Below are 17757 nucleotides of genomic sequence, written 5' to 3'. Positions count from 1 at the left end.
ATGGTTTACGTGCCTTATTTGTAAAGTGTTTGTAAGATGCCAGTAACATCATACCCTTTACTTACCCAGTACTTATTTTATCATACGGTTTACTTAACATGTACTTACTCTGTACTTACCCAGTAATTATCGGGCTGTAATTTAAAGTGTTACCAGGTCAGTTATCTTTGAGCCTCAGCTCCCAATCACATAAAAGAGCAGAGTCCTTCGTGAACAAGGCACTGAGCCTGAGGCTACATGGTTCTGTAGAATAATATAATTCATTATAAAAAAATAATAAATGTTTACTGTCGAATTTGCAATTTTTAAATCATTATTTTATGATTATTATTTTAGTTATTATTTATTGTTTCGTTATTATTATTTGTCACTTAGTAATGTCAACCCTAACCTAAACCCAAGATTTAAATCTTTTTAACACTAAAATCTTAACACTTTTAATGTGTGTGTCCTGCAAAATCTATAATCCCAAAAATTTATGAAATAGAAAAAAAAAGATCAATTGGTGTCCAGTTACCAATTAGTACAAATTAAATTAATTTGTTGATTATTTGTAATTGTTTGCTCTCTGAAGTGACATATTGGAAATAATGATGTTGCATTATAGGGAAGCATAGTGGTGCAATAAACTCTATCCTCTCACATGGCCCAAGGGTTTGTGGCTTCAAACACAGCCTCTGGCCACTGTCTCTGAGAAGTTTGGTGTGTTCTCCCTGTGTCAGTGTGGGTTTTCTCCTGGTACTCTGGTTTCCTCCCACAGTCCAAAAACATGTTGGTAACTTGAAATACTGCTCATAGAGAATAATAATAATAATAATAATAATAATAATAATAATAATAATAATAATAATTTTCTTATATAGCGCTTTTCTAAAACCCAAAGATGCTTACAGTGATTGGTACAGAAACATTCAATACGAGTGTGTGATTCCCTGTGAGGGACTGGTGCCTTATTGTGCTCTGTAATTTGACCAATCTGACTACAGTTATATTTATGTATGTTTATATAAGTTGACAAATTACACAAACAGTATTTATGCTAAATATGCAGATAAATATTTAAAATAAAGTGGTATATTCCACCATTTAAGCACCAATAAATATAAGAAACACACACAATAAAACATCGAACTAAAACACAGATATTTTATTTGCTTAAAAAAGTGAAAAAATCTAAAGGAACACGTATTCGAAGACTTTACAAATAACATTTTATTTCCTCTTATAACTCAAATTATTGGCATTCCTCATAATAATTTAAAGGACTTCAAATGCATAAATATAAAATCATTTACAAAGTCATGCATCTACTGTTTTTTCCTCAAAGGTCCATCATTGAACAGATAAATTACCTGCAAATACTGGGACACCAAATCAAATGCTGGAAATTGAGGGTCTGTGAGTAAAAACAGTCATATAAGCATAACAGGGCAGTTCTAGGTTGGCTTTTCTTTTTCTTGCAATTTCAACAGAATATCAGCAGAACAATTTGAAGGTCAAATGATTGAGGGTCCATTTTAGATCAAAAGTGGTCTCCAATACCTTTGCTGCTCTGTGTGGAGGAACAATCCCGTGGAAAGATGGATTTTGGGCACCCAGTTCTCTCTGTCTCTGTCTATCTGATCAACATGAGGCAGGGCCTGAACTCAATGGCTATCATTAAGATTATTACAGTTATTCTGCAGGTGCAGATGGCAGTGAATTATAGTTTGGTTGACACCAAAAGTCTCTGACCAATATTAAACTGCATCCTAAACCCTTCCTTGAGGTTTCAGCAGTCTTCAGTTTACTGGAGATGACAAGACCTTGTTGGAAATCACATCATTCTTAATAAATGCCTATATCATTTATAAACACATATCTCTGGAGACAGTCTTTCTGATATGTACAGTCCTCTCCAGGTGTACAAGTGTGGACATAAAAGATTGGGCAAAATGTCCAATATTAGTCTTCTATAGCCTTTAAGCCTGATCTTTAGCTTTAACTTTCTAATGATTGACAAATGGGAGCCGTGAATTTCCATTAAAGGGACAATCCAAACAATCAAGGAAAATTCCCCTCTGATAAAGGTAATGTTGGTATCTGTTATTTTTACAATTTTCATTTACGGCTGTACACTAAAAACAACTGCTGTTAAATAAATTGTGCGAAAATGAGGTAATTTAAAGTTATTCAAAATCACCTGATAAAACAAAAAAGTATTCATTACCATTATAAGTTAGAAATATTGTTGCCTTTGTTTATATACGAATATATAAAAAGGTTCATCCCATATTTAGATACATAGTTTGAAGGGGGTTTTTCTTCTTTGCTTGGAATGTCCCTTTAAACTCAACGTTCTTAAATCTCAACATTTTTTTGGAAGCATGGAGTCTGATTTCTTTTTTTATTTATTTTTTTGCCCTAGCTGCCAGATATGCAAACTTGTAAAAAATAGCATCTTGGACATAAAAATGCAAATAAATTTCATAACAAACACACAGTGATATACTCATCTGTTACTTTGTGCATTGTTCCATTGTCCCACCCTTGTATAAGCTAAACTATATGTATATTCTATAGTACTGCAGTTTCTGATGATAAAACTCTATTTTTTTTTCACCAGACAATGTTAAAGGCATCCAACAATCAATACAGTTATTGATCACAATTGGACACAGACTGGACTGACACTGATCAGTTATTTTTTAGCATTGACATTCACCGTAACTCTACACTATGGTGTTTGTATTGACACGTCACCATCTATAGGGTCACTTTTGCTTAGTTTACATCGAGAAATGTATATGCATATAAACCTACACTGAAAAGGGCCTGAATTTACATGACTTGAATGTGCACCTCATTTATATATATATATATAAATGATGCTATTCATGTGGAAATGAGAGAGCTGTATGCAAAATTTGGGCACCACTGCTCATAGACAATAGACACATATCCTATAAAGAGAAGAAACATCCACACACAAGTGCAGTTTGATTAACTCAACTGGGAAAAAATAAGACACATTATTTATTAAAGTTATGGTAAATTTGTTGAATTTTATGTTGTCATTTCTTCCAGTTTGTAAACTCAGCAAAACGACAGAAATTGTGCACTAATATTTTGCAGAAATATAAAGCTTATTCCATAAAGATGTGTTAACTCTCACTTAAAAAAAAACCCTGTGAGCACAGGTGTTCAAACTTGCATACAACTTTATAATCTTGTGAATCAAGTAAATCCAATGCATTTCTCTTCTCAGTGAGGACTATGAAGTCGGACAGTTCCTCTGTTTGCCATTTCGTTTTCCCTGTATTGATAACTGAAGATTCTGACTCGTGCGTTGACAGAGCCAGACTGCCCTACTTCTCTGCGATGGCAGGCAGCATGCAGGCTCTGATACGGGCCTCTCTCCATGCACTCCGGCACTCGGCGATCCAGTGTGACACCATGGTCTGTTTGTCCATGCCACGGCCACTGCTCTTCCCCCTCCAGCCAGCAGGGGCGCCATCTAGCTTGTTGGCTGGGATGCTGCTGCGGACCCCGTCATCCAGTTTCTTCCGACTGACAGGTGAACGCTGCAGGACGATGGGTGATGGAACATTTTCAGCCAGGCCCAGCAGCTCAGGGCAGCTGTTCTTGCGCTGGCCATCAGGACGCCCTCTTCTGGTAGATGATGCTGATGCTGCTGCTGCTGCACCTCCATGACTGTACAGATACTCCAACGGGTCAGCAGATCCAGGGCGGTCCCGTCCACTCTGTCCACCTTGCTCTGAATCCTGGGCTCGCTCTGGCTCCACCTCCTCCCTCTGTTGAACCGTAGGGGTGCCACTGGATGATGCAAGGGGCTGCTGGAGCTGCAGGGAGAGAGGCAGGGAGAGAGAGAGGGGCTGGCGCAGGCGGTGCAGGCGCAGGCAGGCCTTGGGTGAGTCCAGCGTGCCGAGGGACAGGATGTCACGGTCAGGCTCGGGCAGGGGGAAGGCCGGACGGGCCAGCTGGCATATGGAGTGGAAGTAGTCCTGCGTGCTGGTGTGCTGGCTGTTAGTCTGGTTCAGGTCCTGCACCAGCTCCTCATAGCCTTCCCGGATGGTGGGCAGGCCTCTCTTGGCCAGCAGTCTGGACCTTGGACGCATGGCTGCAAAAGAAGCAGCAAGACATCATCAAGATCATGTTTTTAAATACTCAGCAAGGAGAAATTTATTTGAACGGTATGATCTGAAAACCTTATCATATTGCAGGATTAAATGATCATTTATTTTGTGTATTCATGGTATTCGTGAACAGAGAGCCCAGAGGATGAAAAAAACTACATTGTAAATAATGTGCCATATAACAAAATATCTGTAGAAACACATTTAAATATTCAGGTTCTCATTGTGGACGCACAGTATAGTGTCTTATATAAGGTATTATATAATGTTGCACATGAGGTCAAGGTCACCTTGCTCAATGCCAAGCATCCTACACTGTCAGAAAAACAGTTACAGTACAGTTACACTATTGTCTAAAAGTACAAACAATGTAAATATACCTTTAAAAAGTACAACAAGGGTTTTAAAGTCCAGTATTGTTCCCGAACGTTTCATTACATTCTTGTCTCCAGAAGGAGAGGAGAATATTTATTTTTATTATATAACTGTGTAAAATAAAACAGCATAAGTCCTTGGGCGTATGAAATCAACACAACTTTAAAATCACAACTTTTTATAATAGAATACGGTAACATTATGTTCCCTAAACAAAGATACAGAATAGGTTTCCTTGAGGGCGACCACCACAATTTAATGGAGCACCGTCTGATACCTTTGGGACGAATTGGAAAGGTACTTGTCTGCACTCAAGTATGTTCTTGGGGCTGAATGCAATTAAATTCTCCAAAAAGTATTATGATGTCTAGTGTAAAGACTTCTCAGAGGAGTAGAGACAAACTCATTAGAACTTCTCTCCATCTTAGAAAAAACACTCGATGAACATTTGTCAGCAAACATTTGGCTATGGTGCATACAGATATGTGAAAATAATACCTGTTACACATGTATTTTCCATAGACTTGTAGTGTTGGTTAAAATACTGATACACAGAAGTCAAGAGAATGCACAGAGAGCATAGGTATGAGGACCTGTACCAAATATAGAACACCATTAATATGATCTCAGTGAGTGTTCAGACAGATCAGATTTTATTCACGTTTTCTTCATGTTTGCTAAAGGAACACTAAGTAGATGTTTTACCTCGAAATTACAGCTTCAAAATCATTGTGATGCTTTACTGATATGTACTAGGGAGAATAGAACCTCTGTCATTATACTCTAGGTTTGGCACTGCAGAAACTGCACTATGTAACTTTTGGAGGAGGGCAGGAACAAAATATTATTACACTGTTAAATAGGAATTTTCTGATATATTATTAGGGTGGCACGGTGGCGCAGCAGGTAGTTTTAACAACGGCACTTTGAAAAAACGGCACTTTGAATTTATGATTATTATTTCTTTTCACATCAAACTTTTGTACGAAATTAAATCGACATCCAGAGAAATTTTTTTTAGAATATCTCTGGATATAGAAAATTGAATTTAATTCAAACCTTTGATGAAATTGTTTTTCAGTGTATGATACAATAACTCAAGCACAGGTTTTATTGGATATGAATATACATTCATACTAATACACACCTTTAACCTAAAATTCAACCACAATTCAAATAAATATAAATTATGAAGTGTACTCTCTCAGAAAGTCACTGAGAGTCACTGCATATTCTGTGTGTTTAGTTAGGGAACATACTTTACTCTATTCTAATTGTAGATTTTAAAATTGTGTTGATTTCGTACGCCCAATTTTTTAAAGACTTACATAATTGTTATTTATTTTACACAGTTCTATAACGAACAATTCCTGGAGAAGAGAATGTAATGTATCTTTAGTGTACACAACTGGAATTTAAAAGAACTGTTGTATCTTTTAAATGTATGTTTACACTGGTTGTACCATTAGTGATCAATAACGTACTTGTACCATACCCTTTTTCTGAGAGTAAGGACACAAAACGACCTGTTATATATTGTGAAAATGAAATAATCCTGTGCACAAAGTAATAATCACATACAGTAGATCCCTGCTAGAAAGGTTTTCTCTTCTTTGGCCTCAAATACAACTAGAAAACATTTTTAGAAAATATTCATGGAAACATCTCTGAAACATCCTCTGAGTCTTGCTGTTAAAATGTACCCCATAGTTTTCACTATAGCCTAATTTACATTTATACAAACATTATGTGAAATAATAATCATTCTTCGAACATGAGATTCAAAACTTTTCTATAAAATATCTTTAGATTTTGTAAATAACATTAGCCAAAATTGTGGGAACCTTCACCGATAGCTGAGGATGAAGTAAATATATTGCCAAAATGTAAATGGAACCATGTATCTGTGAAAAAGTAGCTTTAAAAGGTCAACTTTTTTGAGTCTATTATTTGTTGTACATTGCAGGGCAGCCAACCATGGGAATTGACATAGCTCTGTACTAAAGGGGACCTCTACGATTGTGTGGAACTGCAGTTCTCTCTGGTTTGTTTACATTCAGAAGCTCAGTGTCTTTTAAAGTGGAATGGTATGTTTGATGAGAAAAAAGACTGTTGTCTGAGCGTGGCTGAAGTTTAACGTTTCTGTAAGTATTTATTCACTGTTTGAATTACGACCTAAAGTCATTTGAAAATTTGAGTTGTTACGTTTTTTGTTTATTTTTTTAAAGTATTTTTGTTGTGTTTACTCAATATTAAATCAATATTACGCACCTATGGAACAGGAATAAACCAATGTCCTCATCTCTTTTCATGATTTTCAGTATTTGAAGGGGCCACTTTTTTCTTTACTCATTTACTGACACCTTGGCTTCGTGACCACATTATACAAGTTTCCAGTGCGCAAACAGACTAGAGATCAGCAACTGGTGAGGAAACTACTTCTGAATTTTATAAAAAGCTTTTTTTTTGTATTTCAATCGTGAATGTTGCCTTTAAAGCTTGAATAATTCTGAGTCAGCATCCACACCAGATTTGACATTTCATGTCTAGTCGCCTAGTCATCCGTTGCTCATTGCCTGTGGAATTTCTGGACTTGAGCTGCCATATTGTCACTTATGCCAGCTGAGTAGTGAATATACAGCACCTACAGCCCTGTTTCATCCCCACTGGCAATTGTCAAATTATTTTTAGTTAAATATATATTATACATATTATTAAGTTAAACTTTGCTGAATGTTTTTTTTTTTTTTTTTTTTTCCACAGACTCCGCCCACGTCACTGATAACATTATTTGCTGCCTCCTGTCACCAGAAATTGCCAGCTCTCATTGACAATGAATGATGGTTGGCTGCTTTGTCGTGACGCTGCCTGTGTTAACACAGTGGAAAGCACAAGGACAGGTTTTAAAATGGTGGCATGGAAATGACCCATGTATGTTTTGGTACACAGAGCTACACAAAAAAATATATGTTTTTATATGGTTTTTGGGACAATGACATACAATGCATTCCTTTATATTAAGGAAAATTACTGTCATAAGAATTGATTCCAGGCCGCTGGTCACTCGACTGGAACTGAACCTATTATGTTTCCTCCATACTGTAACTGCCAATAATCTATGCATATACTGTGAGACACAGCTTACAGGAAAATGTGCAAGCCCTGTCTCCATGGTAACTCCTCTCCCCATCAGATCTCAGGGTGTGCTCAGATTTCATTGCAATTGGAGAATGCACACGTACCCACAACACACTCTCTCACTCTCTTTCTCAGAGACTGCCAGCCCCCACCCCATCATTAGAACACCCCTCCATTTGTTGGAAGAACAATGTAAACAACCCAGCACCCCATCCCTTCATCCCTCTGACTCTCTCTCTCTCTCTCTCTTGCTCACTTACCCTCTCTACCCCATTTTCTCTATGTGTTTACCACCAGCTCCTCAGCTTCAGGTCCTCCACAGCTCACACCACATCGCTCACGTCTTCACGTCTTCCCTGCCTCAAGCCAGTGAGCCCTGTTTTACATAACGTCTTCAAGGTGCGCAAGCTTTTCATGCAGTGGCCTGTGAATTTTACACTATCCCTTTAACTGCCTGTGCTTTTCCCTGCCCTACTGCCCCTATTTTATGTAATCTCAATCGAATTGTGCTCTCTGCCTCATTTCGCTTTTGGAAAAAAGTATAATAATCTGCTTAACCTACAGTGGGCACATCAGATGCGATGGTGATGTAATCCCTGTTCTATTTTAAGACCTGTTTATGGTTGCTTTCTCTGGAAGGCGAAGGATATTAAGCATTTCAACTCTAGGCTTATTAATACGGAGGTCTTTTAAGTAGTAACTAACATGTAACTACTATATAATTATTCAGTCATCACTATGAATACATTATCAGTTGCTAGGAAACAACTGTACAAGATATGTGTTTATGAGAAGCCATTGTGTTGAGAGTTAAAATGCCAGAGATTAAAGTACACAAACAAATTATGTCGAATTATAAGCAATATTAATGTTTGATATGGGCGGTAGTTTTAATCTCCCACCTGTGCAGTGTCTCTGGGTGCCTGGGGGAATCTTTAAGGTTCTCCTCTTCCTCCTCTCCTCTCCTATCTTCGTCCCTCTGCTTCCACTGCTCCCTGCCACAGCACACTGTTCAACTGCAGCTCCACACTCAAAAGCAACGCTGCTTTACCTCTCTCCCTCCCTTCTCCCTCTCACTCTCTCTCTCTCTTATGTGTGCTCACCCTCTCTCTCTCTTGCACTCACTTGCCCTCCCTCCCAGCCTCTCTCCCTCCCTCCCTCTCTCTTTCTCTCTCTTGGCCTAGGCTAAAAATAGCATCACCAGTTCATTCCCATCCCTGTAGCTGTGCACAATCATTTACAAAATGGATTCGACTGATGTTGTGAGGGAAAGAGGGAGTGAGAGAACAGAAGAGGAGAGGAGAGCAGAAGAGAGAAGAGGAGGACAGGAGGCAGTGGGAGGATTAAGAGGATGAGAAACTGGAGGAGTGAGAGAAAGAGAGAGAGGAGAGAGAGAGAGAGAGAGAGAGAGAGAGAGTGAGGAGAGAGAGAGAGAGAGAGAGAGAGTGAGGAGAGAGAGAGAGAGAGAGAGAGAGAGAGAGAGAGAGAGAGAGAGAGACTGTGGACAATAGCTTTGTCATCCTATTGGGAGATGAGCCCTCTTATCCTGCTTTATGGCTAATACTGCAATAATAGGCTCACAACACATCAGTACTTGTGTTTAAACTAATATTTCATGTTCCAAAGAACTAGCCAGTGATCGGCTCCTGCTGTTTGTTTCCCCAGCTGCAGAACCACATGTGCTAGATAGCACCGGGACATTAAATATTTGTTTACGGGATGAGCAGGGTGTAAATATTTTTGATCCATTTGGAACAAGGCCTGCCAGACCAGAACATTCTCTGCAACCCACTCATTCCCTTAAAAAGAAGAAGTTTCCCAAGTGCTGCTTGGCCGGAATGTGCTGTTTAGGCCATTGTTGTGGAGCCTCAACATTATGTGCAGGTTCTTTATACAATGAGAATGTCCCTCACACTCATTTACAGAGGCGTAAAAAAGGATTTGCCCTAAAGAGCCTAAAGAAGCGTGGGCTCCGATTTCTCCACAAGGCTGACATCACATTATAGGAAGCGGTTGCCTTTGGTTTCAGTTCTTGCTGCTAATGCTAAGATGTTATTCATTTTTAGGAGGTAATGGCTTATTCACTTGGGTGAAACTAAATGAAACAGAGATTCAGTGTTTGATTATGGTCCATTTTTGTCCAAGATTACATTTTGTGCTGAGGTCATAAATTATACATTGAAGTAATAACAGAAAAATTTAGGGAGGCTACAAATTCCTTTCCATGGGCCTTTACAGAGGCCTTTAAAAGGATTCACCATCCACTTAAAAGGGTCTTTAAAAATGTTCTTGAATTCTGCATAACATATGTAACATTGACATAAACAGGGCATGAGAGATCATATCCATTAAAGGGGACATAATATAGCCATTTTCCAACACATATCTAGGCTCATAGTTTAACATCTTTGACATGCATTTGCCATTTGTCCTCCCCCTGTCTAAACAGCCATGTACAGAATGACCAGTTTCAGTGCCTGTCCCTTTAAATGAAAATGAGCCACAGCTCACTTCAGTGCGAGAGCCCAGGAGTAAGGAAGGAAGAGAAGAAGCTCTGGTTTTTAGCCATTTTCACTTGTTTCTCTTTCTTCTCTGTTCTTGTTTTCAGCATAATTAATCAGTAACCTTATTTCTTGGTGCTGATTGTGTTTGTTTTGCTTTGTTTAACCTCATCTTTGAACTCTCACATGAGCCCAGATCCACTGCTGTGATTGGAGAGACTCAGACGGAGAAGTGAGGCAACTCTAAAATGTCTGCACACTATGTAAGAAGCAGCACAAAATCAGAATGACACATTTTATTCATGTTTACAAACCTTCCATGTTTACAAACCTGACGGTTTGTCTTGTTTCACAGTTTGTGGGTTGGTAGGAGAGCCAGAGCCCCAAATTAATGTGCACATTCACTAAAATAAACCTATAGTTGTCCTATTTATTACCGCACTGTCATGTTACCAGTACTGTTAATTGTCATAAATGTTGATGTTTGATGGTTTGAGAACTACCTAAAGTTCACTAAGAAAACAATAATGTGCATGTGACTTGTGCCCTGCCGTGAGTGTGCCTGCTTGCACCCAATGATTGTGGGTTATAGAAGATAAATGAAAGATTTAATTATATAAGCTGGTCATGACATCCCAGTATAGCATCTGTGATAGAAGATACCAATAATGGCAACATGATTATGTTTTTTAATGAATAGAATCTGTAATGAGAACTCATGATAGAATATGACTCTATTACATGTTTTAAAATAGTTATCACAAAATTACATAGATTTTAAATATAGTTTTGTCCTCCATAAACATGTTTACATAAGCACTATATTTAAAAAGAAATTATATGTTAAGTGCATAATGTTGAATAATAATTTTAAAAAAGCATATTCCGGAGATAAATGCTCTGGAGCAGCTGCATATGTGCCAACAATCTTCAAGCTCAATGTCAAGTGTTGGCTGGAGGAAGATAATACCCAACTATAGGCTGTGTAGCAGTGGAAGTGAGTGATGGAGCACCAATAATTTCTCATGGTTGAACTGAATCAAATTCTCACAGTAAAGTTCCAGCATTTAGTCTAAACCCTTCTTAAAAGAGAGAAAGCTGTTGCTGCAGCAAAGTGAGACATGTCCATACCCTTCATTCCAAATTTTGAAGGTGCAGGTTTCCCCAAACTTTTGGTTCTACTACAGCGTAAGGGTTCTTCAGAGGCGTTCACTGTGAGGTATATTTTAAGGAATCAAAAGTAGTTCTTAAGTGGCACTGTGCATTGAATGCACCAATATTTTTAAGAGTTGTAGCTTGTCCTTATGTAATGGTCAGCTCTCTTAAGGTGTCCATCTAGAAAGGGCTGGCCACAACAAGGTGTTTGTTTTATCAGTAATTTTAGAGATATAGTTCTATTTAAAGCTGAGCCAGTGAATAAGGTGCTTATCTTGGGTAAAGAGAGTTTATTGCTGTGTTTATACTTGGTGCCGTGTGCTATATTAATGCCTCTGTGACCTTTTGTTGAGTTCATGTTGCTGAGGCTTTTTTGTGATTGGGCAGCACACTGAAGGAGTGCCTGCATAACAAACACAGCTCCAGCAGAGCTGATTACACTCACACTGAGCAACAGCACACCTCCACTCACTCTCTCTGTGCTCAAGTCAGGTTCTGCAGGATTGAGAAGGGAGGGGCAAACACACCCATATGAACAAAGCACGTGTACTTATAGCTTTAAAGGGGACATATATATGAACAAAATATCACCTGTTCAGTGCATGTGCACATTCATTTATTGATCTGAAATATACCAACCCATAAACAGTGACATAAAACAACCCAGTCAGTTTATTGCGATCTGTTAGAAATCATGGGATAATACGTGTTGTTCTGGTTTTGTGTTGCTTCTTATGCAGAGTGTAGAGAGATAAGAAATTGTTTTCCGCCTTCTGAGTTTTTCCAATCACAGCACAGAATAAATGTGTACGTGAGATTGCAAAGCTGAGGTTAAACATAGAAAAACAAACATGAGTGTGGAGTAATAACTGTTCCTATTAAAACGAGAACCGAGTAGAAAATGAAAAGTAAGCAAAAATCCCCAAAAACTCACTCTGAACTGAATTGTGGTGTTTGATCCTTGTGGTATTTTGAGCAAAGCATGTCACAGACATTTCATTAAGACCCAGAACTGTGTTAACTTGCTGAAAAGGGGCAGCACATGTTCCCTTTAAATAATATAAGCTGTAGCAGGGACTTTTAATTTCCATCAGCGATACCTTTATGAACAATTTTGTTTAAATTTCTATTGTATTCAGTCACTTATTCAATTATTGTTTATATTATTATTATTATTATTATTATGTTTATTATTATGTTATTATGTTAAATATGTGGCCCTGTACAAACATGTGACTAATATGGTGCAAATACAGTTATGATTTAATATGGATTGTGTACAATAGTCATGCTGTGTGATTTATTGTATATGTACATTTCCTTTATGGATCCCCTGAAGGACATGAAGGACTACAATGTCTAGAAATACAATAACAACTGGCCTAAAAGGTGTACACTCAACTAAAAGCCCAAACAGCCTTCTCTTTTGGGAGCACCTGGTTTTGAACTGTTTCAACTTCAGTTGTTTATTGGGTAAAGAATGCATTAGTGGCTGTGACTGTAATTACATTTTTTGAGTAGGTACTCCAGTAATGTTGGGCACACACACACACATATAGACACAATGCTAGAACACTGCTGACAAAGCACAGAGCATCAGTTTCTCAGCCCTAGCTCAACACACATAGATGCGATTGCACAGTTAATGCATATCATTTATCAAACATCACAAAACCAAGGTGAAAGGGGAGATCAAATTCACTTTATATTGGGTGAAGGTCATGTCACAATTATTATCTAAATGAAATGATGTTGGATAAAATAACAGATATCCTTCACCTTATCACTGGGGTAACACTTAGGGTCTGGCCCTCTCCCTTCAGCCATAACACTGCGAAACACCCACTACCTTGCCAGCTCTTCACAGTGGGCATTAGGTAGTTGCCTATCTTCATCCATGTTTCACTAAATTAAGCCCACAATACCTCCAGAAGGCTCAAGAGCGAGGTGTGGTGTTCAAGACCCACCCCCTCAAAGCTCACTTCACAGACCTATTACTTAACTATCACCAACCTCTTAACTGTAACTGTAAATCCATGTCGGCCTCCCTGGTAACTAAGATTGTACCTAGCCCCATTGGCACCGTTCATGCATGTTCAGTACCACCAGTTCCATGTGAACACTACCACATACCCTCACCGCATAGCAAAGCCAAAAAGTTGTCTTAAACGTCCAGTTATGGATATTTCTTATGTGCTCACACACCAGATTCATTCCAGCCTCTCCAGTGACTAAGGCCATACACAGCCCCATTGGCACAGTTAATGCATGTTCAGTGCCACTGATTTATCCACATCTGGATCTACCAGCCTAATATTCACCCACTCATACATGCTTATGACTCCAAATAACTTCACCTTAATATAACACTTGGCCACCCATGTGTTCCCTTTAGCTACAATACCATTGACTAGCCCTTTCAACTACTTCTGACATTTCATTCCTGGCTTTAGACCTCTCAGTACATGGCCTCTGAATACAAACATTCATCTTTACTGGTCTAATCAATGCCTTTCTACTTAACCTAGAAAGGCATTGATTAGATTAGCTCTCTAACCTCTGACACCTAATCATATCTCAACTTGTTCCTTTCAAAAAATCTAATTCATCCTCAGATGGAAATGTTATTCCTCATATAAGGTCACAACATAGTTAAAACAATGCTTTGGAGAACTTACTTCTTTCTACCTACATGTGCTACCAACTTCCACTCTTATGCTTCTTCTCATTTACTAATATTAACACCCTGAACTTGCTGCCTTTCATGCACAAGCGTAATTGCCTTGCTACTGAAATAAAGCACCTTATTGTTCCTCCAGCTAAATCAAACCAGAACAAAGAGGAATTGTGAGCAATTTAAAATATACCTTCAATGAAGTGGCGAAGTACAGAGAATGGAGAAGTCAATGTCTACAGCCTTATTTCCCTCCAGAGATGTTGTTGACACAATATTAGCCAGTGTTATTATGCCTTCCACCTTAATGTTCAAGCTTAAAGCCTTATCTCATAAACAGGGCTGGGGAGAGGGAGGGATAAACAAGGGTTTTATTTTGAGAGAGAGAGAGAGAGAGAGAGAGAGAGAGAGAGAGAGAGAGAGAGTGCAAGAGAGCAAGAGAAGGTGGAGCAGCTGCACTTTGGCACGTCTTGAGGTCCAGCCCTAGTTAATGCAGTCTGATCCTTCTCCATCCATCCATAACTGTCGTTTACAGGCTTTCTCTCCATCCCAACCACATTCAGCATAACACACGATCCATCATTCTGGGCTTAAGAGTGCTTGGAGTGCATGAAGAGGGGGATGGAGTGGTAGATAGAAAGAGAGAGAGAGAGAGAGAGAGAAAGAGAGAAAAAAGGAGGAAGGACTTGACAGTACAATACGAGAAAGAGGAAAGGGGAGAAACTGAGAGAGGAGGAGTGTGGCTTTTGGAGCCATGTAAAGTAGGTCAGGAGCCTGAGCCAGATGAAAAATGAAGAGAGAGAGAGAGAGAGAGAGAGAGAGAGAGAGAGAGAAAGAGAGAAATGAAAACGACCAGAGACAGCACCAGACAACTACAGAGGTGCAGGGAGCTTTATAATGAAGCTTATTATAGCCTGGTCAGTGGGTGGTCGCAGGACCAATGCCGCTGCAACATGCGTAATAAGAGGTAATAAAATCTGAACTAGTCTGCCCTCACAATTGAATCTTTCTCATAAAAATCCCTGCTTTAGCCTTCCATGGAGAAAGCAGCCATCATGCTCTGGAAGTTTTGTTTAATCATACATACTCTCAGAGCAAGGCCATCAAGGATTTCAGAGAAAAGAAATCAGATTTACATCTATTACATCCTTAAACTGTAGGCTTTATATCCGTAAACTTTATTTTATCGTCATTTAAAACATTCATTCATTGTAGCCGCTTATCCAGTTCAGGGTTGCAGTGGATCTGGAGCCTACCTGGAATCACTGGGTACAAGGCGTGTACCCACCTTGGAGGGGACGCCAGTCTTTCACAGGGCAACACACAAACACACAAATCACTCACACACTCGCACCTATGGACACTTTTGAGTCGCCAATCCACCTACCAATGTGTGTTTTTGGACTGTGGGAGGAAACCAGGGCACCCGCAGGAAACCCGGGCACCCGCAGGAAACCCATGCGGACACAGGGAGAACACACACAGAACTCTTCACAGACAGTCACCCGGAGCGGGACTCGAACCCACAACCTCTAGGTCCCTGAAGCTGTGTGGCAGTGACACTACCTGCTGCGCCACAGTGCCACCCTAATTTAAAACAAATATATAATATTTTTCAGCTGTGGAACAAGACCATTACTTGTGCTTATATCAGAAAACATGACAAAAAGCAAGTCACTCTCATGATGTGCTGCATCTTACATGTGACTGTTGTGCAAACGCAAACACAATAAGTATAGAGAAAAAAGCGTACTGATTAAATACATCACGAACAAAAATCACTCCTCACTCCTGTGTTCTCAACTCATATTCATTGAGCTGTGACTCATATTCATTTAAAGGAACAGGTGCTGAAACCGGTCATTGTGATCAAGGCTGTTTACATAGGGGCAGAACACTGCTCTGTTGTTTGATCTTTGTGGGTTTTTTTTTTTTACAGATATTTCACCTAAGACCCCAGGGAATTATGTTAACTTGGAATCATTAAGTCATATGAAAATCCATAAACATTATATTTTTATATACATTTATAATGCCTAGTATTGCACTAAAATACTATAGGAACATCCCTTCAAATGAGCCAGTCAATATATATACCCATATACCCAAACCTACCCATTCCCATCACTACTCTGCTTTTAGTTTGGAGATTGGTGCAATCTTTTTAAATAAATAATATAAACTGCACAGTAAACACGATTAAACTATGTAAGTTACATTAAACTATGTAAACTGCAGAGCAACAGATTTACTACAGTATGTAATTGCTGAGCAACAAGGTTCACCTGTATGTTCTGTGGAGCTGATAAAATAGACAATAAGTGTAGAAACAAGAGGTCACTTTAATGTTACAGTACAGTGCAGAAGTCTTAGGCACCTAAGATAATTATATATATTTAAACTAATGCCTCTTCAGTAAGTGTGGTGCTTGTATAAAGTCATATATAATCACCATAAATACAAATAATAATAATAATCTAAAACAATTAAGAAATATAAAAGAATTGTTTTTTCCTATAAAGTAGTAGATGTGAGTGAGTTTGAAGAACAATGTTTGTTCAGATTCTCCTTGACTGCAAGAATTTGTTAAATCAGCAGCACACATTATTTAAACTCATTATTTATTAACCGGTAAAACTAGGTATTGGGTGATAACCTCAAATAATACGGACTGCTACAAGAAGAGATTTGGAAAATATTAAACCAACACATTCACACGCAGAATATCACACTCACTGGAATAATGTTATTTGGTTTTATTCTAATGTTTTCATTCTAAAACTTTTGCACAGTAAAAGTGCCTAAAAATTTGCACAATACTGTATGTCTGATGGGGGTGGGTTTTCCTTCATATAGACACTATAGTTACACTTCTTTTCTCACATAATTTCAGACCACTTCATGAAATGATGAAAGGAAGCATTTCTTCTGAAATATTTCTTTAAAACCATTAGCAAACTAGTTATTACAGAACTTTTGAACTAACTGAGTTGCAACATCCTGTGTTTATGAGTGAGGTCATTTGCCACTAGCTGGACTATCATCACAACAAACACATGCCAGCATCAGGTCCTTCTGACTGTAATGTGCTCCTCTGGTCACCTGTGTTTATTTTAATCTTGAGGAGAACTTCATCTGTTGTGAGGACAGAATTAAGGACTTTCCCCTACAAGATATGGCCTTGTTTTTTTGCCCCTTGGCAAGACCCCATTCCTCAAGGATGACTGAGCATTTGGCAAATCTGCCACAAAGCACGTGGTCTAGCGCCACTGTGGTCAGCAAAATTAAATCCAAGCAAAGCCCCTAAGTAACCCTCAGCTCTGTTATTATTATTAAGCAGTTTTAAGAAAAAAATGTTACATATGACATCAACTGTTTTGAGAATAAAAGCTCTCCAGTAAACACCAGTCCTGAAATAGAAGACTAGGACAAATCCTTGTAAGTCCATCTTTTTGTCTTTTACGTGTTCTGGTATGATCTGAAAACACCAGATCTTTACATGAATTCACATTAAGTTATAACCCAAAAGCACTGATGGAGGTTTATCACTCCAGAGAACACAGTTCCACTGTTCCACATCAGGCACGGTGTATTCAAGTGTAGGTGCAGTTACTCTAATGGGTGCATGTTATAGTAACTGAATCCACAGATTGTAAGGGTGTATACACACTTAGGGCTTATGGTCAAAACATTAAAACGACCTCCTTGGACCTACCATTGTTGTCCATTTTATCAGCTTCACTGAGGTTCACTCAGTAGTTATACAACTATAAACTGT

General features: G+C 38.6%; 1 protein-coding gene across 2 annotated transcripts; it reads right to left on the bottom strand.

Annotated features, from left to right (window-relative positions):
- Positions 1 to 1150: 1150 nt before the first annotated feature.
- On the bottom strand, positions 1151 to 14295 carry si:dkeyp-72g9.4 (uncharacterized). 2 transcript variants are annotated; one of them, XM_066646203.1, is made up of 2 exons: positions 14173 to 14295; positions 1151 to 4120 (listed from the first exon to the last, which is right to left on the bottom strand). In XM_066646203.1, exon 2 carries the CDS (start codon positions 4116 to 4118, stop codon positions 3348 to 3350), a length of 771 nt encoding a protein of 256 aa, XP_066502300.1. In that variant the 5' UTR covers positions 4119 to 4120; positions 14173 to 14295; the 3' UTR covers positions 1151 to 3347. The 2 variants fall into 2 exon arrangements, with proteins under 2 accessions (XP_066502300.1, XP_066502299.1); XM_066646202.1 differs by lacking the exon at positions 14173 to 14295 and adding an exon at positions 8552 to 8703.
- Between the last annotated feature and the right edge of the window lie 3462 nt (positions 14296 to 17757).

The sequence above is a fragment of the Hoplias malabaricus genome, chromosome 15, assembly GCF_029633855.1.
Source record: "Hoplias malabaricus isolate fHopMal1 chromosome 15, fHopMal1.hap1, whole genome shotgun sequence".
NCBI classification, from domain to species: domain Eukaryota; kingdom Metazoa; phylum Chordata; class Actinopteri; order Characiformes; family Erythrinidae; genus Hoplias; species Hoplias malabaricus.
This window is presented reverse-complemented; position numbering and strand designations above follow the sequence as displayed.